This window comes from Saccostrea cucullata, unplaced genomic scaffold (assembly GCF_032062105.1).
Source record: "Saccostrea cucullata isolate Sc308-1 unplaced genomic scaffold, CSIRO_AGI_Scuc_v1 ctg273, whole genome shotgun sequence".
Classification (NCBI taxonomy): domain Eukaryota; kingdom Metazoa; phylum Mollusca; class Bivalvia; order Ostreida; family Ostreidae; genus Saccostrea; species Saccostrea cuccullata.
Genome location: NW_026927629.1, coordinates 263,946 through 290,813, shown reverse-complemented (window position 1 = coordinate 290,813; position 26,868 = coordinate 263,946). Strand labels below are relative to the sequence as shown.

Sequence of the window (26,868 nt, the reverse complement as noted above, 5' to 3'; positions counted from 1 at the left end):
ACTAGTAGGAAAACAATTTATTTCTGTATACTACTGATAACTGTTAACATTAGTTGGCCCTGGTGCGGCCTTTATTGTCTTTTCAAAACTGCAGACGAAACTACCAATACTAGTATCTGTAGTGGAGGATATATAAGATGCAATATAGGAAAAGTATCTGATATCTGTGCTGGATGGATACCCGTAGGAAATTCTGTAGATGTCATTAGTTTCCACGGCAACACCAACCTTTGAATTACCAGCATAGGACAAGTCGTAAATGTATTTATTCGGACTGATGCTGATATCTTTCAAAATTCTGAAGCCACGTTGAGATATTTCGTTTACTGCCTTTTTAATAAAGAAAATTACAGACTTAGTACAGTTTTTATTTATTATTTATCGTTAAAAACTAATTGCTACGAAATGATATGAAACGTATTAAGAACGATCTTTGTCCTTAACACCTCATTCAGATAATATCTACATGAGGGAGTTTTTAAATAAACATTGTGTGTTATCTTCAAATTCTGGGTTCTAATAAAGATATTTTAAACCCACATAACTTTACTTTTGATCTTGAATAGTGTTCGTTATATCCACATGTTTTATTTCTACAATCCTCATTATTATAGTTTTACTTAGTAGCAAAACTTAAAAGTACATTAAGTTTTTTATGCAAATAAGGTGTTCTCAGTATTATTAGAAAGGATATAAATTATTTCAATAGTATTTACAAAATAATTAAAAACAGGTACTTCAACAAATCAAAATATTTACCATTTGTGCGGCCGTCTGCAAATGAATACCACAAATATATGGGATCCTACGCCAAAAATTTTGTTGAATTCACAGATTCGAACAATCGATACAATAACGATTTAACCCTGTCCCCTCTTGAAGGTATTCAGTTAAGTAGATTTATCAGCTCTATTCTGACTGACAAAAGACGATAGCTATATGGAACACCGATATCGTCAAAAGTCGATCTCGATTTTACATACGAGCTTGATAACAATGAAAATATAATCGACCGTAAAATAAAAATTCACGACTTAGTAAGTACTGCACATGCTTATGTTGAAAGATTTCTAATGAAACATAGTGAGTTAACGTACAGTATTCAAGATCAAAAGTCAATTAAACTATACAAAATAGGAGTAGAGCAAACACGGACCTTCAAAACATTGTAGGATGGATCAGGCGCCTTGGAGGAGTAACCGTCTCCTGCCGACCGGTCACACCCACCGTGTGCTCATTGTCATGATTGGAATATAGCGGGAAAATCCGTCGTCAATTCAGTGTACAAATAATAGACTAACAATTAGTATGGAAAACATCAATCAGCATTTGACTCAATGATATAAATGTATCGACCACAGAACATACGAAATAATGCCTTTTAACGAGACAGCTGAAATTCTTATTTCATTAACTTGTTTGTCAATAATTTACCTCGTTTTAAAATTGTTCATCCGTAAAGCCGGTACTTGTGTATCGAATCAACTGAGGTATATTAACTCCGTATGCAGGTGATGTAGGTATAACAAACATAATGAACAAAACGTATTTAGAAAACTATGATGTCCCGTATGGTTGCTTGTTGCTTATGGAGAATGTAAAAGTTTCTAAAATGCAAGTAAAATTCCAAGACCATTGTCCAAAAATAAAAATATCGTTACTAAAAAAAGACTCAGTAAATATACTCTTGAAATGAAAAAGCTCAAGCAAGAATCGTTCAAAAGTTATGGCCAAGATCAGTTTTTATTAAAAGTTGCACAAACTCAAAGGTCTACGTTGAAGGGGAAAATTAATTGCATCCATGAAAATGTCTTGACAAAAGAAATACACTTCTGAATTTTTTAAAAAGCCTTCAACGAATTGTTCAGAAGATAAAATGGTTGCCCACGTGGCGCGGTGATAGAACGTCAGCTTTAAAGTAGCGAAGTATGGAGTTAATCCTAACCTCGATGGTTCGATTCCCACTGTGGGTTGTGGAGACCGGACCTTCGGATGAGACAGTATTGACCGAGGTCCCATGTCGCAGAAGATGGTGACACAAAAAAGATCCTTCAGTGCCCAATGGGCCTGAGTGCCGAAATTTGATCAAATCTGGTCAAGATTTGTAGCTTTCTGACGGTAAGTGCTGACGTCTCTCTATGAGTGAAAAAAATCTTGCAAAGGACGTCAAACAACAAACAATAGTTTATTATAAAAATATCGAACAATAATGAAGCTCATTGAAACAATACAAATTATATTAATACGAACTTCTTACCACGTAAGAAATGGGAACAGGAGAAAGCACGTATGTTGTACTAGGTATCTAAACAAATGCGGTATGGATTGAAGTGAGAAATACCTCGGAATCGAGATCTGAGCACACCTTTTTTGTATATCACCACAACTGCGCTTACATCAGAGATAAATATAACTGCTTTGCCATTTTCTGCTTTATGGGTTAGAAATGTAAACAGAAGTCTTTAATAATCATTTTGAAAATCACCAAATTTTGGAAAATTGTTCAAATGAGGTTTAAATTTCATAATATTTCTTGAGATTTTTCTTGAAGTTTGCCATCTCACATGCGGACTAAAAGATTTTAAAACTTACACATCACATGCCATTCCACGTATAAAGTAGACACGATCAGGAATTAACTCATATACATTTGCACTATTGGGATTTGAAGCGTATTCATTCCACTGATTTCTGGTAGTTGAGTTTTGCTACTTCAAGAAGAGAGAATACGATGCGCAATGTGATAAATGTTCAATTTTCAAATGTTATATGCTGGTACCTACGTATCGGGAGAACAATTCCAATTTTTGTAGTTATCGTTGTCCAGAAGAAATTCACTGAAAGAAATTACTAGTAAAAGTTACTAAGTAAGCTAGTAAATTTTACTGTCCAAATTATCACTATTCAGTTAAGTAAATTTTACTAACTAGGTAGTACTAGCACCATTGAAAAGTAAATTCAACTTGTTTCAGAAGTATTTTTTACTATTGAAAACTAGTAACATATACCAGAAAACTAGTAACATATAGTAGTTAATATTACTCATTTTACAAGCTATTTTCCATTACATTATAAGTTGGTTTTTGCATATTAAAACATATTAAATTTCATTTTCAGATTGGACATCTAAATTTTTCACTGTTAAAAAACAAATAATAGATAAGTTCAATTTTAAATTTATTTGATACTAAAAAACAATGCTAATTCTTTTACATTTCATTCTTTTACATGTCTCATTTTAACAATACTGTATACACAATACACATGTATTATCTAAAAATGCATTATTTTAGTTTGCATTCAGTGTGTTCAAATGAACAAGACTGTTAAAAAATGTCTAAGGGGTGAAATGCACAGAACGTTACAATCATCCTCTCTCTACAATTATCAAAAGTACACTTTTACTCTATCTCTAACCAATATGCTACAAAAAATGCTTCTTGATGTTATTAAGATACACATGTATTTAAATAACTCTTTCACCATCCTTTGAATCAAAACACTAAACTATATAGGGAACTATGTAAGTACATGATGGATGGATAACAATTACATTTAGCATATGAAAATAAACAAGGACATCAAAATATGACCCTTTATATACACTTCCAAGTACACTGTCAAAAAACATGTCTTTCCTTGACAAGCCCATCTTAGCATAATTTAATGTGTGGAAGAAGGAATGAGGGCATTCAATGAGGCCAATACACCCAAAATACGTTTGTCCAAAGAAACTTGTCCTAGCTGATCCTTTAGTCCTACGAGCACATTCTGTATGAAAGTAAAGGTTTTTAACCAGTTCTTTGGATAGGCAAGATTAAAAACATAGATTGCAGCCAGTAAGGTGGTTAAGCTTTGGAAAAAATTTTCACACCCTGTGAGTTTTTCCCCTTCGATGTATACGACGAAAACATCCTCCCCCATTGACAGAAGTTTCTCTTTCACTAATATATATAGTGAGCTTGTGGGATCCTCCTCAAACTTGATGATGTCCTCGGGTTTTTCTTTAAACAGGATGGACAGCCCAGCAATACTTAAACAGTCATCAGCATCTATGGAAAAAAAGTTATGTTGTTTAGAAATTATTACATAAAATACATGTTGAAGCATAAGCTATTCATTCATTCCTATGATAAAATTTGTAATGAAATTCAATATCAAAATAGCATATGTAAGTCTTGAGGTACAGTGTTAATGTATAATTATTCAGTTGCAACAAGATGCACAACATACAGATTCAACATTTCCAATTACCGCTTACAGTATTGGAATGTTGGGAGTATGATTAAACTACTTACAGTCTCGTTGTTCTGAGGATCATAGAAGAGATGTTGAACTCTCTATTTCTTTTAGAAAATCTGCCTTTTTCTTTGACTTGAGGAGAGTTAGAATTGGTTTCTTGTATTTCTTTAATCCTTGTGAAAGGACATCCTCTAATCCATGACATGATAAATTTGGTTTGAGTCTGTCAAACTCCTTCAATATCTAAATGAATTAGAATTGATTATATATATGGTATATACAGTCCTATTTATGCTGAACTCGATGAGACAAAGGTAAAACTGAGAAATATCTGTAATCTGAGGAATTGAAATATTGAAAGTATTTAAGATTAAAAGGCTGGGCTTCCTTCATTAATTTTAACACATCCATCGAATTTAAGATACCCATGTTCATGATATGAAAACTCATCTTAAATTACTTTGTGACATGTGTAAGTTCATGTACAAGTAAAAAAAAAAGTTTTTAATGTCACTTCAATTTTTTTCAATTGAAATGCTAGTGTACATCTCGATCACTTACTTCGTAGCGAAGATGAAGCCAAGGGAATATTTCAAGAAGATTCTTCATCTCAATCTTTTCTGTCACAATCATTTTCCTCCTGTGAGCAAAGGTGAGGTCCATTTTTTGGTCAACCATAGAAACGTTGACATCTGCAGATGTCTTCCTGAATTCCCTCTTCAAAGACTCTATGTGAATATTCACAGAACAATCATCTTCACTCTGAGGAGGGTTTGACAAGTAATTTTCCATTCCCCAAGTGAAGTTACGAGCTTCCGGTTCTGTGTCTTGGTTTGTTTCTTTTGATGTTCTTTTTCTTTTCCTGCTGACAACATCTGGGTGATTGTAGTCAAAAGATTTTCTCGCATTTTGCAAACTTGAAAATAATTTTGTCTTTCCAGTAGGCCTAGGGAATTTGATGGATATATTAGTATACATTATACTGAATCAAAATTATGAGTACAGTGAAAAGTAAATTATCTAAAGATTTTTATGCTTATGTGCAAACATACTCGTGCTGATGTCGCTGGCAGTCCTCCACATGTAAGTAAATAAGGATATTCACTAACAATTCCATCAACAATGTCCTCATACATGTCTGATGTTGGGTACCTACAATAATATAAAAACATCTAAAACTATTCAAATATGTTTTACTAATACACTTATTTAATTTCACTTTGTAAAACTCTTTACTTACATTCCACCTCTGTACTTTGTGACATCATGATATATAGCCTCCAGAAAGAGACGGCGATCTCCTGTGCTTAACTGTTCTTTGTTTTCAAGTTTTAACACAATTCCCCTTGGGATGTTGTCCTTTGGCAGTCTGTATTTCCTATGCCAATCTTTTGAGCTGCAAAAGATAAATAGGTGATTTACATAAAATATCTATGGATCATTGAAGTCTATGCAATAATTTTCTAGAATATTTAGTAAATAAATTTATCTACCTATTTGGTTTTTCTGTATGTGAACTTGATCTTCCTGCATGTGCTGCTGGCGTTGAAGGTCCACTGGCTGACGTTGAAGGTTGACTTGCTGGCGTTGAAGGTCTACTTGCTGGCGTTGAAGGTTGACTTGCTGGCGTTGAAGGTCTACTTGCTGGCGTTGAAGGTTGACTTGCTGGCGTTGAAGGTCTATTTGCTGGCGTTCAAGGTCTACTTGCTGGCGTTGTGGGTCTACTGACTGGTGTTAAATTTCCATTTAATGGGGAGGATGGAGAGGATGGTCTGCTTGTATGTGCTGCTTGCTCTGCCTCTGCTGGTACTTGTCTGTGTGCTGGTGTTTCTGAGGTTTTCTTCGGTTTGGTTATAACTGGCATAGCCTCTTCGTCAATGTTGACAGAATGAATTTTGATTTTAATAACTTTTCCATCAGGAATTTCTGAATCCGATTCAAAATCAACCCAATCATCAACGTCATTGTCATAGTATTTGATGTTTGTTTTGTGTAGATTAGAGATATTAAATTTTAGTTTCAGAGCTTCTTCTATACTTTTTACTGATAAATCCTCCATGGCAATTTTCTTATTTTGGTTTCCATATATAGCAAGTATATACTTCCGTTCCATTTTGAATTCTTAAGAAAACAAAAGGAAATTAAGGAATGCAAAATAAACAAATAATAATTTCTAGCACAAAACTTTGAATTTGGGAACAACTAATTTGTCAATGGGATGATTAGGATGGGGGTAAATCCCTAATACATTTTGATCTTTAAGGTCAGATATTTTAACTAAATTGTATTCATTTGTCTCGGTGACTCTAAATGCATGATAATGCCTCTCAAAGCCCCGTGTTCTCAGTTTTCTACAAATAAGATATGGTTGACCATTCACCACACAACAATTATCAATCAAACAGACCTCCATGTCAAAATTGTTTACAGATGCAACTATGCAAGTACCTATCCAGTATAAAATTCCAAAGAACTTCACTGATTTGCACAGAAATATACTTTCTTCTTGAATAATATCAACCAGTAACTGCTGTATTTCATTATCAAGAAGACAAATTGGTACATTTGACCCACAAGTGGACACCAAATTACCATGGGACAGATAGTTCCCCCCTGCATTGAATGTACTTTGATAAAATTGATGTCTCTCAGCTAGTGACTTACACAATTTTTTCTTGTTTTTAGTTCGGAAAACAAGTTTTTTAAAATAATTATGTTTTCCCTCAAACCGCAATGTTTGCAAATGAACCAGGGGACCAAACATCATGAACAGATGCGGATAATGAAGAGTATAATGAAACTTGGGTTTGACAGTTTCATCTGGGAAGCAGTTTCTGTAAGAGTCATGAAACTCTTCAATGACATCAGCCATCAACAAAACATGTTCTCTGGCAAGAGCTGGTGCACAAACATAAAAAAGCACATCTCGTAAGCAAAGTAGACATTCCCATATTCTGTTATTGACAGGGACTTTACTTCCGACTAACAAGGGCAGAACCCTAACAAAACACCACATCTGAGCAGCTGACTGCTTTATGTTCAGTTTTCGAGGTATGTTGGTAACCTTTGATGGTTTGTTGCTTTTATCTACTTCAGAAAATTTGAATTTTAAAATTCTGTCATTCAAATATTCAAGATCAAAAAACCCCTCTGAAACGCACACTTTTATGACATTAGTCATTACTTCGCAAACCACTCCCTCAAAAAGATCATGTGCAATATCTGATGGCATGCCATTTATAGAGTGAAAATTTTGGAGTTCATTCAAACAACAAGTTCCCTTTAATCCATAGACTGGTGCTAGACTAGAATCATTCTCTACAAGTCTCACTTGTTCAGTATGCATTTGAATTGTTCTCATATTAAGATTTTGACAATCAAATTTTCTTTGCATGTCTGCTTTAGTGATGAAACAAAATCGACAGTTCCTTAAGGTTGTAAAAGATTCCATAAAACCTCCTAAACTATGTGCTCCTAGATTGTCAGCAATCACAACACTTACTGTGCCAAAAAGTGTGTGGTCCCCATCTGATTTTGAAACATTTATACCCTCTGTTTCTAATGTTTTCAAATCATTTATCAAGGGTTCCAAGATTTTTTTGTAACCATTGTTCTTAATAGTATGTGACATGCAAAGAGCCACAAGTTGTATGCAATACAATTGGGATCTGAACTTAGGTGGAAGATTGCCCAGTAACATATAAAATCCCCCAATTTTGTAGTTTTTTATTTGATGACCTAAGGGATTAACAGCTGTGAATTCATCAAAGAACAACATTATCTGAATTGCATTAGGATCATTTGCAAACAATGCATTTCTTTGGTACACTTCTCCATCACAAAAATCTCGAATTACCCCATCTGTGGATTTGTGGTTATTCATAATGTAGGAGAATACATCATCATGAGACAACAAATTTTGAAGAGTTTCCAAAATTGGGACATACTGATAAGTATCATTTCTTGTCCAGTCCGGCTTAAATTCAAGTGGTTTTACATACTGTAGTTCTTTCTTTGCAAATTTGTTTATTTTGTACTCAGAATTCAAACTGGTAAAGGCACTTTCTACTTGAGATTTCTCTTCCACAATCATTTTCAACTGATTACAATGTTCTTCATTTAGCTGAAAACTTTCTGAAAATTCATTCAACGACTGAGAAAACTGGGCTTGATGGAAGTCTATCATTGATAAAAATTCATTCACTATTTCTGGAATGACTACAGATGGCAACTTATATTTTTCTCTTAACGACAACAAAAATATCCCAAGTTTTCTCTGAAAATTTATTTCAGGAGCTATTGTCATTTCCATCTCTTCTTCATCTGATTCTATCTGATTCCCATTGCCCTCATCATTAACTTCTACAAGTGACTCTAAAATATCTTCATTTCTGAACTGTTCTTTTGAGTTTGACAAATGTGTCTGAAAAAACATCCCATGATTTCTTTTAATATGTTTCAGATAGGAATCTATTTTAGAATATGTGCGCTCACATCCATCTATAGAACATGATAAACAAAACCCGTGTTCATGACTGTGCACAAACCGATAATGACTGATTAATTTGAAAAAATGTCTTAACTGGTAATCACATTTCAAACATGAGTGCATTTTCTTTCACACTGAATTTATACTTTTACATCTTATATATGACAATGACGTTGGTATATTTAAGCCAAATTATTGAATTGAAAATTGTATTAAATTAAGACAAGAATGCTATGCTTGCTAGGTAAATCTGAAGAAGAAGAAAAAAAATGGTAAAGTGTAACTTTATGTAAGAATAAATTTGAATAAAACCTAGTAAATCATTACATTTTTAGGGAACAGTTGCTCACTCACTATACCATTTGAAGGCCCCAAGATTCACAAACACAGCACACATGTGTCACTCGTCACTTCAAATGTATATGCCAAGATTGCTTTCTGTTCCTTATAAATTTAATGATTTATCAACATACTATATATTATTAATATATAAACAAGAAGGATGGATAGTGACAGTTTAGATGGATATCCCTATAGTATAATAACGGGAATTTAAGAAAATCTGTATTCAGTTTGTTAATTCAATGTGAATAGTGACAGAATGAAAAATGTTGAATTATTTACTTACAGGGCCACTTAAAACTTCAGGTTTTTAATTCTGTTTAGACGTGTTTTGAGCATTTTAAACTCCTGCCAACGGACTAATAGAGGGTTTGTTGATTCGGCTCTTTCCCATGAAAATTCTTTTGGTTTCATAGTTGGTTGTTTCGCACTATATCCACTTTCACTTGAAATATGAATTGGTGATTTCTCGGTTGCATGACTATCATTACCAGGTCCAGCACAATCTCTTGATTAAGCTATATAGCTTTAAAAAGCTATATAGCTTTATTAAGCTATTCAAAATAGCTTGATAAAGCTATTTATATGCAGTTTTTCACAAAAACTTTTTTGTAAGAAATAAACAAAAAGTCGCAAGTATTTGACTATTCATATATGTACTATGGACTTTCAAAAATACAACCTAAATCATAGAAAGTTCTTACATTGCTGCTGTTGAATACTTTAAGCAAAATATTAATTTCCATTGTTTGAGTAGCTGTGTGTGCGGTGAGGCGTGGGTAAGTATGATTGCCTCTCATTGTGCTGAACTGTTACTAATCAATTATCCTGTTGGCCATAACTGACCTCCTTTATAATTTCATTCAAGAAATAACTGTGTGGTCACTCATCAATAGCCCCAAAACTGTTAAAACTTTGAATACAAAGTCTCTCAAGGAGACGCAATTTGGTGAGTGATTTTTACATGCATTGTATTCAGAAGAGAACAAAGTTTAATATTTCCACTGCATCTAGGTGCGACTTTTTGCACATGTTGAAAAAATAACACATTTGAGAAAAAAGTCTGAGAAAATAGCTTAATCAAGCTATTCTGAATAGCTTAATAAAGCTATATAGCTAAATCAAGCTATATAGCTTAATCAAGAACTGAATGTACTTGTACATTCCTCCTTTTCATCTAAGTTTTGGATTTCGTGTGAATTGTTGCTGTTATTTTTCGTCTCACTTGTATCTTTTGAAAACTTGTTTTTCTTTTTTTGGGTCATTTTTCGTCTCTTTGCAAATGATTTCCGTTTTTCTTTTTCGTGCCTTTCCATGATTAAAACCGGTTGATGCAACCTAAAACCAAAACCAAAACTGTACACCTATCTTATTTCCGAATTGAAAATACAATGACCCCCTCCTACCGCGAAAAAAAAACATACGGACTACGGTGATAACAAAACAAAAGAAACTCGCCTGAATACTCTTTGAATTTACTTGAATTTAGATACTTTAAATAACTATTCGATATCATGAGACGCCTAACTTACAGGTACCTACATAAATCATCGCACTCCCAACCCTTCTTCCCTGCTTCCCCTCCCGCCGAAAAAATAAAAAAGAAATGAGAGTAAAAAAATTACATGGATACTTTTTTCTCCATGAATTCTTTTCAAAAATAGACTTATAGTAGCCGTGCGTTAGTATGGGGTGCCTCTCTTATCTACATATTCTCGTACAAGTATTCGACTTTTTTCTGATGCAAGTTTACAAAGAAAAAATCAACTTGAAAAGAATAAAACGTAGTCTTAATACAAATATATACAGCCCAGAAAAAAATCAAAGATAAATTATGTTAAAAAGATAATTCTGCTTCATTTAACATTTAGAACATATTTACTTACCTAATGATGAAACACCGCATTCGGGTCAGCAGTGGTCAGTACTGAAGCAATTTCACTTGCAAGATGGCGTCCGGTTCCTTCGAGCGCTGGCCTAAATATTCCCATCCTTTGTCTAAAGGGCGCGGAAATATTTAATGATGTAATTTGATACCTAAGCGCAAGGGTGATGGCTTATCTAGTATCAGCAACTGGTCAAAATAGTTGCGCGATATTTTTACTAGGCGCGATAAGCGGATTACTTAGTAAACTAGTGACTTCTACTAGGTAATTCTGTCAGTGAAACCTTTTTTTCATCACCGACATAAACATGTCATTAGTGTATTTCTTTGACAAGGAATCAGCCAAAAGTTTTTCAGAGAAATTTTAAACATGCAAACAAATTAAGCATGGGTCTTCTATAAAAATCATTTCAAGAGCTGACTGCATGATTGCATGGGAAAAGGGGTTCAAGTAATTTTTTTGATAACTTTTAAAGCAATATGAGCTGCATTTTTGAGAATTTTATTTTGCCGGTAAAATGTGTTATGATTAATCTGTATGTTATCTAAACCATTATGATCAATAAGACCAAAAAATTTTAAAAAGTTTAAAAATGTTCCAGAAGAAATATTTCTGAACTGAACATACAGTATAATATAAGAAATCATTATTGTACAGGACGACAATAATTCAATTTTGCTCCAATCAAAGCTTATATAAAGTACTTTTATAGCAAATATAAACAACAGAAGTTTATAAACGTTCTATTTCCCTGTCATTGAAATACTTAATAACAATTTTTTTTTTGATGTCAAACATGCAGCTCATATTGCTTTAATCAAGGTCTGAGAGAGGTTCAGATTCTACACCTGTTCAAGATCCGCGCATGGATTATGTTTTTAATGACGTAATGACGTAAAGTTTTTTTGTAAATAAAACAAAAGAATGGTTGATTAAAAATATTCTTTACTCGAGCAAGGCTTACATGTAATTCATGGATATAATGTTAAATAAATCGTAGTATTATATTAAGACTGTCAAAAGTTAAAACAGTACTGAGCTTCAGTATACTTTATTGGGGCATTATCCTTAATAACCAGTCACCATGGATATTTTTCATAGGAAAGACAAGACTTTGATCTGGTCATTCTTCCACTCACTGACATAAAGATCATCATTCTCATCGATACACAAGGCTCGGGGCATTTTCATGTCTTCGTAGTAAAGAAAACAGATAAAGCCTCCATTCTGATTTATCATATGTATTTTGTCGTTTTTCATATCAGCCACGATGATATTGCATTCAGAATCAGAACATATGCCGTATGGATCGAAGTTAGAATCCTGAGAAATACCTCGGTATCGAAATCTGAAAACTCCTTTTTCATCTATTACCACAACAGCTCCCGAGTCCGAAACACAAATGTCTTTGTTGCCATTTTCTGTTAAATGCGTTGGAAATGTAAATAAAATTTTATGTTTATCATTTTCAAATTTACACAATTCTCTCAAATCCATCTGGGCAATATGTTCAATTTTTTGTAAACTGAACTGATTTAAACTGATTTTTTTTTATCGCGAGCTACTACATTCAAATTTTATGATTTTTCCCTGAGATTTTTCCTGAAATTTGAAGTTTGCACATGCTAACTATAATATTTCTGTTCATACATGGTTTACACACTGCCATCCCATGAACAAAGTAGTTAGGATCAGGAAGAAACTCAAATGCATTTGATTTTGAATTCGAATAATTGGAATCAAAATATATACATTTGATTGATTTCTGGGAGGTAAATAAAAAAAAGTTTTCAGATTGGTACTTTAGATAGAGAGAGTACGATCCATTATGTATTAAATGTTCAATGTCTCCATTTTGCGACAGACTATATCGTGGTAGGTAGGTACCGGGAGGAAGACAGCTTCTGTAGTTATCATCATCCAGCGAAAGACTTACTTTTCCATTACCGACATAGGACATGTCGAATATGTATTTCTTTGGACTGCTTATTTCCTTGACAATTTTATACACACGTGGATTCTTTGCTTCTTGGATTGCCTTTCAAATGAGAATTCTTTTTTATTAGTACGAGTGTTATATTTACATTTTTAGAAAGGAACTAGTGGTCTCATGTATTGGGTTAAAAGGTGTCTGCTTTCAAAAAAAGTTATAGATAAGGTAATTACTTAATTATTTTAAAGTATTTTTTTTAATTCCTATCCAGGAAGCTCTAAACATTAACAGAAACTGCTTTTTGGACGTAAAAATATAAAGGAGAGCAAAATGAAAGTTTTCAGTCATTTATAACAAAGGGTACCTGACTAAATTCCGCTGAAAAATAGTTCAAAGACACTGGACTATTTCTGAACAGAATTAACGAGGCCCTGAACTGCGCATACATTTGAAGGTTTGAAGCATTGAGCGTCGACTCAGGCACGTCACAGTACCCTTGACGGCCGTCAAAATTGAACACAATAACGTCACAATTAATTTGACGTCAAATTGTGCTAAAATGCTTCGCTGATCTTGCGTACCTGAGTAGCTCTATAGCTGTCGAAAGCTGGTATTTATATTATTTAATTTTTTATAATTAAAAAACAACTTTGGACCATGCATATAACTTATTTTGAGGTATCAATTTCTTGGTACATATACATTAATTTTACCTTGTTTTATTTGAATTTGTGAGTTTAAGAAAAACAAACACTACAACCAAAAGTAAACGATTTAAGTCTTTCTCCTTGAACTTGTTGAAGTGTTTATACACACCCTTTTTTATTGAGGACTTAAATCTGCATGAATTAGCTTGAAATAAAATAAACTAGTCTATGAATCTGAACCATATAAATGCATACCCCAAAATATTAGTAAAATGAGTTTTTTTGTCGCCTTTACCCCCTCCCTCCTATTCCCACGTATAAGAACGTCGGGTTTTAAGAAAAAATTAAGCATGGAGAGATAATTATTTCAAAATGAAGGAATGATTTTTTTTTTAGAAGCTAATACAGTATTGCAATCGTATGTTGATGTTATGTAAACCCATGGCGACTTAATTTATATCTGGTTGGATAAAAAAAATCCTTATTTTGTGGTGTGAGAAAAAGGACATCAATCAGCCAAACTGTTCATGAAATTTATTAGGACCCGACACTCTTAACCAAACTATGTGACATTATTTTAAATTTTAATTTTGATCATACATCATTATACAATTAATTACTCTTCATCAGGTCTATATATATTCTGCATTAAACTTTATTTTGTAACAAGACAACAACAAGACAAAAAATGTTGCAACATAAACAAAAAACAATTCTAATACTCCAGTATTTTATGCCGGTGAATTGTCTAAGCATTTTGATTGTAACATATGAATTCATACATGAGAAATTCATTTTTTAAATTTGTCATTCAGATGATAGTGGATATTAACCTGATTGACATGAGAAAATAAAGGGCCACAGGAAGGGATGCTTGACACTCTGCGTGAGGAAATACCAGAGTTATCTCGAATAGCGCTATTTTCCTTTTCTGACTCAGGAAACTCGTTAAAAATTTCAGAAACTAACTGAACATTATCCAGCTGCTGAACTTCATAATTTGAAATATTAGAGAGATCGAAATTCAAAATTTGAGCACTTTCTTCAGAACCATAAGCCGTTGATGTTGTATTGACAACACTCTGTGAAACACTGCACATTTCATGCTTTTTCTCATCAGACACATTTCTAGAATAACTTTTGATCGAGTTTTCATTTTTGTGGCCACTTATAGACATTATATGACGAGCTTCAACACCTTTTTGATCCAATGTGGTTATGCAGGTGGCACGGATAGAGTGATTTGTATAGGTGTGCGACAGTTGAACTTTTAGTGACATGGTTTTCATGAAACTCCCCAGTGTGTTATGCCCAACTGGAATGTTATCATACCACACGATATCATGGTCTTTGAACTTCTTCTTCGGTCTCTGCCAAAAGCAGTCGCAGCTTTCATTCAGTTTAGCTAGATATTTCTCTAAGCTTTACACTGGGCATTTTGACATTCCTGTATAAAAAAAAAAATATCAGAAATACATAATATGTAACTTAAAATTGTCTATCTTGATAATTTTCTAGGAATTTTTCAGATTTCTATTTTTTATTTAAATAAAACTATAGAATGATATACAATACCTGGCATTTCATATATTCTGCCACTAGAGGAATCATCATCACCAACATCTGCGCCCCTGTGATTTTTTGTCTCATACTTGGCAAAGTTTATGTAATATCGCCTGCCATGGGAATCACTTTTAAGAACGAAGTCCGTTTTCTTCATACACCTTAGGTTTTCACGCCCTCTACGACACGAATAGAACATAATGTCCAGGAACACTTTATACTGTAATCCCCGTGGTTCAGTCATGTTAACGGTTCCCGATGTGTAGAGCTTTTCAAAATCTGCAGCGCTTATCACTTCTTTATGCTGTACGGTTCCCTTTCCCGATCTTTTTATCTCAGTCAACACAGCTTTAAACATTTCGTTCGCCAAACGAAAGTTTGCATCGTTAACAATATCAAACTTTCTATGTGTCAAAAAATGTCTTTGTACACCGAATCTTATACTTATCATTGACGTTCTCGAATATAGATCCCCATTCTTCTTCCTTATTTCGGCATAAAAACTTATGAGAAACTCGGCAAGTTCATCTTTCGTTTTTTCCAACAACGCATTACTCTCCATTTGCTCTGCTCTTATTTTGTATATTTGTTTAATGGACGTTGAGATTGAATACTGTTCGTTATTTCCATATCCTTCTCCAAGTTCACCTCACAATAGTCTGAGAGAATTTTCACTGCCGCAAGAATACAGTTTTTAGTGTTAGCACTGTCTCTATTTTCTAAAATTTTCTGTAAATCAACTGACGATAAATTTTGAAACCTGCTCGTCTCGGTCATCTTGTGACTGTAAGCAGTGGCAACAGACGACATAAATCTACGTAATTGTGCACTGTAACTGCTGACGTAATACACCAACATAATGAGCCAAGGGGCAAAACTCATCAGTCTTTAGGTCTAGGCTTTATTTCCATAAAGCGTACTGTCACTATTATAAATTTTATTTACATAGAGTGTATTTTCAAATTGAATTTGGTAATGCCTAACAATCTTAAAAAATTTAGCGGTCATTAATTATAATGACTGGGTCATTATATCCCGCGTGCAATGATTCCTGGGTCATTTTTGCTGTAAACAGTACCATTTGGAGTCATTGTTGTGTTTTAAAGTTTTCTTATCAGCCAATCAAATTCCAGTATTATCAATAGAGGTATATTAATATATAGTAAAGAGTGTTTCGGCGGTTTTAAAATGGCTATATGCCCTAAGGCCCACCTCATCAGGGGTCCACCTTAGCAGTTGTATTCTTGTGGTAAACGTGATCTAATAATCATATCACCTATGCTTTAGTGCTTGCTGTAAGCTACAACTGGTTCCGATGTAAATATTTCTTTGCATCTTGTGTCTGTTTTCATTTCATTCCAATATTTTAAGATGCGTCTTTTTAATCCTTTGATTCTCGGAATATATTTTGTATTTTCACTGTATTAAAGGCTACCTCCAATTTTCTTTTCATTTTTTAAAAGAAGAATAAAAATTTCATGATATATGTGAAAAACAAACCATTTCATCCTGTATTTTTTTTATCTTGAATTTTTTTGTTTATTGGAGAATCTTACTATGTAATTGTGTATAAAAACACAAAAAATGGTCCATATCTTGACAGTGCCCCCATTTGACTACAATAAAGGCAAGGTAACAAAATTTCATTCTAATTTTCCTTGGCATAATACATACAAAAAGACTTCCAAAAATCAAAAAAAAATTTCATTCCGTTTTCGTAATTTTCAACTAGATCAGGCCTCGTTAAGTCGTTGCTGTTTATACTTATATTGATAAATATAAATGAAAATAATAAATTTAATTACTTATTCTTGGCCTTATATATAGGTATTGCTAAAAGTATATTAATCTATCACAAATTGTAAAATTAACTGTAAATGACAATGTTTAAAATCATAACTTGTAATGGCAGATCACTCTTACTGCATAAAACTACCTTGTTAGCTCTATAGTGGAATGTGTTTAGAGCTTCTTTAATATACTATTTACAACTGAAAGTCCAAAAACCCTTTCATTTAAAAAATGCAAGTATGATTTGCAAGCCCCATTGATTAAAAGAGCATAAGAATCCACAATTACATATATGATAATAATAATAATAAACAAAAGGCCTTAGCAGACCCCTCAGTATAATGTTATGATCCATAGATTATAAAAAAGGCTACTAAATTAAGCAATGTTGCCCATTAGCTTGAATAAAAACATGATTAGGAATCTCTTAAATATGAATAAGGTATACATACTCGGTTATAAACCTTAAAGTTAATCTATAAATTTGTCTGTTCTTTCAACCATTCGTCACTATATCAATGTATATTTAACAAAACAAATGTTCTAAAGAACAAATAGTTAAAACTTATCATTTCCTTTTACATTGTCCTTTTTTAGTCTTTGAACATTATTTAGAGTACAAGATATCGTATTTAAGTTTCAGGTTCAATAATCTAATTTTTAAGTCTACTAGGCTTTTTGTATTTAGATATTATAAAAAGAATATTGTATAGTTATTCAATTAACCTTTTCAGATATACTATTCTCAGTTATTAAAATCCATAAAAGTTAAATGATTACATGTTTAACTTAAATATATACACATATAAACAGCAATATAACCATGGCACAAAGATACACATTATTTGTACGTTAAGCTTTCAGGAAATGTCAAGGCAATGAAGACTTACCATTTGTGCTTGCATTTGTCCTTCGTCTAACATTCCAGAGGTGTGTGTAGATTTGTCTGTAACTATCACCGTATGTACACTGATCGACAGGTCAGACTTAAACTTAAGGTTAAACTTAAGGTATTTACTTTGTATTTGATTTTTCTTTTAAAAAATAGAACCAACTGATATCAAGCACGTTTTCATTTCTAGTCCGATGTGTGTAATTATCCGATTGATAAGGCATTCTGATGGCCTCATATTGAGGTAAAATAAGAGGGGGTGGGACAATCAATAAATAGCCGCTTCATAACAATTATTATTCATTCCAAAGGTAAACGCATGTTTGACAAACAGGGATACTAGCAGACGACAATAATTGAATGTCTCGGGATATTATAAAAATGTTCCCTTCATACTATAACCTCTGTACTTTCCTTAGATCCGTTATTTGCAGACCTGTTGTTGTCTTGATATGAAGCAAAATTTATTGCATATCTTGTACAGGAAAACACTTGCCGAAGCCTTTATCTCAAAATTTATATATTTAAACGACGTAATTAATTAACAGTAGATATTTTGATTCATGTGGCGACACAATGTATCTCAGTGAGTTTGAAATAAAAAATACAAGAGAAACTGACAAATCTTTTTCATATAAGGATAGATTTCATTGTATGATTTTGCTCTGAGTCAGTTGTCTTTTCATGTATTTCAGGGATAAATGATTTAAATATCAATGAATGTTTTGAAATTTAAAAAAATATAAATGATATGATTTGATATACTTTTCCACATTTAATATAGAGGGCCATACGAACACTCGTTCTTTGATAAAATATTTACATTATCATGGTTATTGGGCGCCATGCTATTACAGGTGATATTTTGATGAGATATAAAATGTTAACACAGCAACGAGCTTGCTTAAACTGTATAAGGACAAAATATTTATGAGTCATCAGTATGCAGATGCTTCCACTGCAGCTGGGACTAAATGATCTTTATCTTTTATATGATGACATAAAGATTATCATACGCAACAAAACAAATGTACACATATATACACATCATTGTCAATAATTACAATATCAACAAGTATAGAAGTACTCGTACGTACAATCCCCCTTTTTGGAGGTCAATGATTATGGCGGTCAGGATTCCATTATAGCAAAAACCTTGAAAGAAATTCAAAAGAGTGAACTAGGATACTGATAGGATAGCATACTGATAGCATTGGCCTTTCAACCTGAGGCTATTTGATTTTGTTCACTAAGAAGAAATGATCCTGATGCGTTCATTCTTCCACTCACTGACAAAGACATTATCATTCTCATCAATACACAAGGCTCGGGGCATTTTCATGCCTTCATAGTACAGAAAACAGATGAAGCCTCCATTCTGATCTATCATATGTATTTTGTCATTTTTCATATCAGCCACGATGATGTTGAATTCAGAATCAGAACATATGCCGTATGGATCGAAGTTAGAATCCTGAGAAATACCTCGGTATCGAAATCTGAAAACTCCTTTTTCATCTATTACCACAAGAGCTCCTGAGTCCGAAACACAAATGTCTTTGTTGCCATTTTCTGTTAAATGCGTTGGAAATGTAAATAAAATTTTATGTTTATCATTTTCAAATTTACACAATTCTTTCAAATCCATCCGGACAGTATCATGTTCAAAATGTTTGAAACTGGTCAATCGCAAGCTACTACAAACAAATTTTAGGATTTTTCCTTGAGATTTTTCCTGAAATTTGCCATTCCACATGCTAACTATAATATTTCTGTTTATACATGGTTTACACACTGCCATCCCATGAACGAAGTAGTTAGGATCAGGAAGAAACTCAAATACATTTAATTTTGAATTAGAATAATTGGAATCAAAATATATACATTTAATTGATTTCTGGGAGGTGAATAAAAAGAAGTTTTCAGATTGGTACTTTAAATAAAGAGAGTACGATCCATTATGCATTAAATGTTCAATGTCTCCATTTTGCGACAGACTATATCGTGGTAGGTGGGTACCGGGGGGAAGACTTCTGTTGTAATCATCATCCAGCGAAAGACTTATTTTTCCATTACCGACATAGGACAAGTCAGATATGTATTTATTTGGACTGCTTATTTCCTTGACAATTTTATACACACGTGGATTCTTTCCTTCTTGGATTGCCTTTCAAATGAGAATTCGTTTTATTAGTAGGAGTGTTATATTTATATTTTTAGAAAGGAACTAGTGGTCTCATATATTGGGTTAAAAATGTGTCTGCTTTCAAAAAAAGATATAGATAAGGTAACTACTTAATTATTATCAAGTAATTATTTTTTTAAAAATTCTTATCCAGGAAGCTCTAAACATTAACAGAAACTTTTTTTTTTTGGACGTAAAAATATAAAGGAGAGCAAAATGAAAATTTTTCATTCATTTATCACAAAGGGTACCTGGCTTAAATCCGCTGAAAATGGTTAAAAGACACTGGACTATTTCCGAACAGAATTAACGAGGCCCGATCTACTTCAACTGCGCATACATTTTAAAGCAGCGTCGACTCAGGCACGTCACAGTACCCTTGACAGCCGTCACAATTGAAGACAATAACGTCACAATTAAAATGGCGTCTAATTGCGCGAAAATGCTTCGCTGATCTTGCGTACCTGAGTAGCTTTATAGCTGTCGAAAGCTGGTATTCTATTATTTACATGTTTGTTTTTTTTTTTTTTTGTTTGTTTGTTTGCTTGTTTTTTTTTTTTTTTGATTAACAAACAACTTTGGACCATGCATATGATTTATTTTGAGGTTTCAATTTTTTTGGTACATATTCATTAATTTTACCTTGTTTTATTTGAATTTGTGAGTTTAAGAAAAGCAAACACTACAACCAAAAGTAAACGATTTTAGTCTTTCTCCTTGAACTAGTTGAAGTGTTTTACACTCCCTTTTTTATTGAGGACTTGAATATGCATGAATTAGCTTGAAATAAAATAAACCAGTCTATGAATCTGAACCATATGAATGCATACCCCGAAATATTTTATTTTCCTATATATATTACATGATATTATTAAAATTAGTAATTTTTTCGCCTTTACCTCCTCCCTCCTTTTTCCACGTATAAGAACGTCGGGTTTTAAGAAAAAAATAAAGCATGGAGAGATAATTATTTCAAAATGAAGGAATAATTTATTTTTTTAGAAACTAATACAGTATTGCAATCGTTGATGTTATGTAAACCCATGACGACTTATTTTATATCTAGCTGGATAAAATAAATCCTAATTTTGTGTTTTGATATGCCCCTTTTCACTGTAATAAAGGCTACCTCCAATTTTCTTTGCATTTTTTAAAGAAGAATAAAAATTATATGATATATGTGAAAAACAAACCATTTCATCCTGTATTTTTATTTTTATCTTGAATTTCTTTGTTTATTGGAGAATCTTACTATGTAATTGTGTATAAAAACACAAAAATGGTCCATATCTTGACAGTGCCCCATTTGATTACAATAAAGGCAAAGTAACAAAATTTCATTCTAATTTTCCTTAGCATAATACATACAAAAAGACTTCCAAAAATCAAAATTTTTTATCATTCCGTTTTCGTAATTTTCGGCTAGATCAGGCCTCGTTAATTCGTTGCTGATTCTACTTATATTGATAAATATAAATGAAAATAATAAATTTAATTAATTATTCTTGGCCTTATATATAGGTAATGCTCAAAGTATATTAAGCTATCACAAATTGTAAAATTAACTGTTAATAACAATGTTTTAAATCATAACTTGTACATTTAAGGGCAGGTCACTCTTACTGCATAAAACTACCTTATTTGTGCGCTGTGTTTAGAGCTTCCTTAATATACTATTCACGACTGAAAATCCAGAAACCCTTTCATTTAAAGAATGCAAGTATGATTTGCAAGCCCCATTGATTAAAAGAGCATAAGAATCCACAATTACATGTATGATAATAATAATGATAATAAACAAGAGGCCCATGGGCCTTAGTCGTACCCTCAGTAGAGTGTTAAATTCATTAATTATGATAAAACAGCTACTAAATTAAGCAATGTTGCCCATTAGCTTGAATAAAAATATGATTAGGAATCTCTTAAATATAAATTAGGTATACATACTCGGTTATAAACCCTAAAGTTGATCTATTTATTTGTCTGTTCTTTCAACCATTCGTCACTATATCCATGTATATTTAACAAAACAAATGTTCTAAAGAACAATTAGTTAAAACTTATCATTTCCTTTTACATTGTCCTTTTTTTAGTCTTTGAACATTATTTAGAGTACAAGATATCGTATTTAAGTTTCAGGTTCAATAATCTAATTTTTAAGTCTACTAGGCTTTTTGTATTTAAATATTATAAAAAAAAATGTTGTATAGTCATTCAATTAACCTTTTCAGATATACTATTCTCAGTTATTAAAATCCATAAAAGTTAAATGATTACATGTTTAACTTAAATATATACACATATAAACAGCAATATAACCATGGCACAAAGATACACATTATTTGTACGTTAAACTTTCAGGAAATGTCAAGGCAATGAAGACTCACCATTTGTGCTTGCATTTGTCCTTCGTCTAATATTCCTGAGGTATGTGTAGATTTGTCTGTAACTATAACCGTATGTACACTGATCGACAGGTCAGACTTAAACTTAAGGTTAAACTTAAGGTATTTACTTTGTACTTGATTTTCCTTTAAAAAATAGAATCAACTGATATCAAGCACGTTTTCATTTCTAGTCAGATGTGTGTAATTATCCGATTGATAAGGCATTCTGATGGCCTCATATTGAGGTAAAATAAGAGGGGGTGGGACAATCAATAAATAGCCGCTTCATAACAATTATTATTCATTCCAAAGGTAAACGCATGTTTGACAAACAGGGATACTAGCAGACGACAATAATTGAATGTCTCGGGATATTATAAAAAATTTTCCCTTCATACTATTACCTCTGTACTTTCCTTAGATCCGTTATTAGCAGACCTGTTGTTGTCTTGATATGAAGCAAAATTTATTACATATATTGTACAGGAAAACACTTGCCGAAGCCTTTATCTCAAAATTTATATATTTAAACGACGTAATATCAATTAATTCACAGTAGATATTTTGATTCATGTGGCGACACAATGTATCTCAGTGAGTTTGAAATAAAAAATACAAGAGAAACTGACAAATATTTTTCATATAAGGATAGATTTCAGTTGTTATCTAACGACAAACATTTATGCTAAACGTGATTGTTTCAAATTGCCATACATATCAGCAACATTGCCTTAACACACGCATAGTGATATTTCGTAATCGAAGCAAATAGTACACAAGCAATGCAAGTTGATATAACAAAATTAAAGACACAGTTTCAGCTAAATATTTTCATTTTTCCCCATTTTTAGCTCACCTGAGCCGAAGGCTCAAGTGAGCTTTTCTGATCAAAATTTGTCCGACGTCTGTCGTTGTCATTGTTGTCGTTGTCGTTGTCGTAAACTTTTCACATTTTCATCTTCTTCTCAAAAACACTGGGCCAATTTCAGCCAAACTTGGCACAAAGTATCCTTGGGTGAAGGGAATTCAAGATTGTTCAAATGAAGGGCCACGCCCTCTTCCAAGGGGAGATAAATAGGAATTAGTGAAAAATTAATAACATTTTTAAACGATCTTCTTCTCAAGAACCACTGGGCCAGGAAAGATGAAACTCATGTGGAATTATCCTCAGGTAGTGTAGATTCAAGTTTGTTCAAATCATGACCCCCGGGGCTAGGGTGTGGCCAAAATGGCAGACCAAAGTTTTACACAGGAATAAATAAGAAAAATCTTTAAAAATCTTCTTCTCAAGAACCACTGGGCCAGGAAAGATGAAACTCATGTGGAATCATCCTCAGGTAATGTAGATTCAAGTTTATTCAAATCATGACCCCCGGGGTTAGGAGGGGGCCCAAATGGCCGACCAAAGTTTTATAAAGGAATATATAGGAAAAATCTTTTAAAAATCTTCTTTTCAAGAACAACTGGAATAGAAAAAATGAAACTCATGTGGAATCATCCTCAGGTAGTGTAGATTCAAGTTTGTTCAAATCATGACCCCCGGGGCTAGGGTGGGGCCAAAATGGCCGACCAAAGTTACATAGAAATACATTGAAAAAATCTTTTAAAATCTTCTTCTTGGGACAGGAAAGATGAAACTCATGTGGCATCATCCTCAGGCAGTGTGGATTCAAGTTTGTTCAAATCATGAACCCCGGGGCTAGGGTGGGGCCAAAATGGCCAACCAAAGTTTTACATAGGAATATATAGGAATATTCTTTTATAAAAATCTTCTTCTCAAGAACAACTGGAATGGAAAAAATTAAACTCATGTGGAATCATCCTCAGGTATTGTAGATTCTAGTTTGTTCAAATCATGACCCCTGGGGCTAGGGTGGGGCCAAAATGGTTGACCAAGTTTTACATAGGAATATATAGAAAAAATCTTTTAAAATTTTCTTCTCAAGAATGACAAAGCCATAATTCATCATATTTATATGGAAGCATGCTCAGGTAGTGTAGATTCAAGTTTGTTTAAATCATGACCCCCAGGGCTAGGGTGGGGCCAAAATGGCTGACCAATGTTTTACATAGGAATATATAGGAAAAACTTTAAAAATCTTCTTCTCAAGAACCATTGGGCCAGGAAAGACGAAACTTATGTGGAATCATCCTCAGTTAGTGAAGATTCAAGCTTGTTCAAATCATGACCTCTCGGGCTAGTTTTGGGCCCAAAATGGCTGACCAAAGTTGTACATAAGGATATATAGGGAAAACTTTTAAAATCTTCTTTTCAAGTACTTCAAAGCCATGATTAGTGATATTTTTCTATTTATATGGAATCATCCTCAGGTAGTGTAGATTCTACAATGTTCAAATCATGACACCCAGGAGGGTTAAAATTTAAGCCCCCCCCCTCCCAGTAAACTTTCAGTTTTGATCTGATATGTGCTTTTTCCTAGTAGATGAGCTCTGGTGAGCGATATGGCCCTTGTGCCTCTTGTTATATGTTTAGAAATATTAAAACAAGGTATTTCTAATGATCATCAAGTATTTGAATTTCAGTTGTCAAGATACAAGACAGATTCAAAACGCCAAAGTTTTGTTTTAATGTAATCAAGGCTTTTTTTATTTACATAAAATACCTAAATTTGTCCGTTCAAAGCAGTATATATATACATAAAAGAATTTGATTCTAAATAAGATAAAACAGTTTCTAGAGATTTGCCGAATCATAAATTTTCTATATATGTAAATAAAAAAAGTCACGAGCCTTGTTAAAGGTATAAAGAATTTTAAGTTCTGTATCTCCAATGTAAATCAGCAAATTTTTGCTGATCATTAGAAAGGTATTAGTGAGCAGCTGTAAACAATAAAATTGGTTTTAAAAAATCAGTTGAACCTATGTCCATGCCCCTTTTAAGAAATTATTTTGCAAGTTCAATTGTCGATACAATGACCTTAATTATTAACAAATTCAATCTATCAGTATGTCAAATCTATCAGTATGTCAAATGTTGATGTTTTTCATACTTATTGTTAGGCCAATATTTACGCAATGATTTTCTATGGATCTTTTTCGGTTATATCCCTATCATGACAAGGAGGAGATGTGATTTGTTAGCAGAGGATGCTCACTCTTCAATGGCACCTGATCTTGACTCTGCTGTCTAAAAGTCCAGTGTCTGGTCTATATAGATTTGCTTTATTTATTTGAATTATGTTTGAATGAAAACAAATTGAAAGCTGTTGCTTATTTCCATATACATATACATGTATTTCATTCCAAAACTACTAAGAGATACAGATAAGCAAAAATAATATTTGTTGTCTTTTTTTTTAGATGATTCATATTTTATATTATCTAAAAAAAAATATGGAAATACTTAATGTCGTAAGCTTCCATTTCCTCGTTTTAAAATTCAAATTTTCAAGATAAGTACAGGAGGTTTAATTACGGTCTGTTTGATGCGGAGGATAATTAATCATATATAGGGCCTGATCCTACCTTCGATGTTTTAGGGGTCAGTACTTTACCCTATACACAGTTCGTTTGTTAAAGGGATCTAAAGGGTTGAAGACTATTCATTATATGGACCATTTGAAATTCTTCAAAAAATATACGTTAATTGCATTACAATAAGTTTGATAATTTGTCTTTAATGTCCCTCTTTTTCACTCATGTAGATAAACCACATTTAATTCGATTTTACTTGAATGCTGTTGTTGCTTTTTCGAAACACCAATGAATGAATGAGCACTACCCTTAAGGAATATGTACTTTCGCACTATATTCTTATGCAGATTATGTTTTTGCACCATTAGTAACCAAATAAACGTTTGTAACTCAAGTAATATCCAAATTATACTCGTAATAAGTTAATATGAGTTACAAGAACAGTCAGTACTTGAAATGAGTACCAGTACGCATTTAGCAAAATCTGCTTGCTGGGTGGGGGGGGGGGGGGTGTCAGATGGAGTCAATTGTGACCGACTGAAGCCGTTAACTAAAACAACGTAGGTAGTAGGAGATCATTTTTTTCAAAACCAATCATATGCCGAGGGAGTACACAAAGACATGTGGTCAATAAAAGCATGTACACGGGGACATTCTTTCTAGGACTTAATCAATTACACTTGACATGCCTTTAGCTCACAAATAATACCAACAAATAACAATAATAATCTGCATATTAGAGTGCATTTGTACCAAAAATGCACATTTTAACTCCACAAATTTAGGCATGTTTTTTTTCCTCAAAATGTGTGCCACAGTCGCACCAAGCATCTCAAACCTAGTATATGTTAAAACACCCAGTAGTCTGTGAATTAATGTATGTCCTAATGAAAACTCATCAGTTGATTTAGGGTCATTCACCTTCCCTATGAGATACACACTTACGTCTTAACCCTACTGTCTTCAGGCTGAATATTCTCTGCAACGGACGTGTCCTACTTTGGCATTGACAACTCTGTATACAAGCATCATAGTGACACCTACATTTTGAACATATTTTTTTCAGCATGCACTC

At 33.0% G+C, this 26,868-nt stretch overlaps 3 protein-coding genes across 3 annotated transcripts; all 3 read right to left on the bottom strand.

Moving 5' to 3' along the window:
• Nucleotides 1-7,058: 7,058 nt before the first annotated feature.
• On the bottom strand, nt 7,059-12,456 carry LOC134275017 (uncharacterized). The gene is made up of 3 exons (XM_062757255.1): nt 12,103-12,456; nt 7,436-8,665; nt 7,059-7,076 (listed from the first exon to the last, which is right to left on the bottom strand). The coding sequence occupies exons 1-3, from the start codon at nt 12,454-12,456 to the stop codon at nt 7,059-7,061; spliced, it is 1,602 nt and encodes a 533-aa protein (XP_062613239.1).
• Nucleotides 12,457-14,366: 1,910 nt separating this feature from the next.
• LOC134275012 (uncharacterized) lies at nt 14,367-15,657 on the bottom strand. The gene is made up of 2 exons (XM_062757249.1): nt 15,115-15,657; nt 14,367-14,986 (listed from the first exon to the last, which is right to left on the bottom strand). The coding sequence occupies exons 1-2, from the start codon at nt 15,551-15,553 to the stop codon at nt 14,964-14,966; spliced, it is 462 nt and encodes a 153-aa protein (XP_062613233.1). The 5' UTR covers nt 15,554-15,657; the 3' UTR covers nt 14,367-14,963.
• Nucleotides 15,658-19,034: 3,377 nt separating this feature from the next.
• LOC134275016 (uncharacterized) lies at nt 19,035-19,742 on the bottom strand. Its single transcript, XM_062757254.1, has one exon. It carries the CDS (start codon nt 19,584-19,586, stop codon nt 19,035-19,037), a length of 552 nt encoding a protein of 183 aa, XP_062613238.1. The 5' UTR covers nt 19,587-19,742.
• Between the last annotated feature and the right edge of the window lie 7,126 nt (nt 19,743-26,868).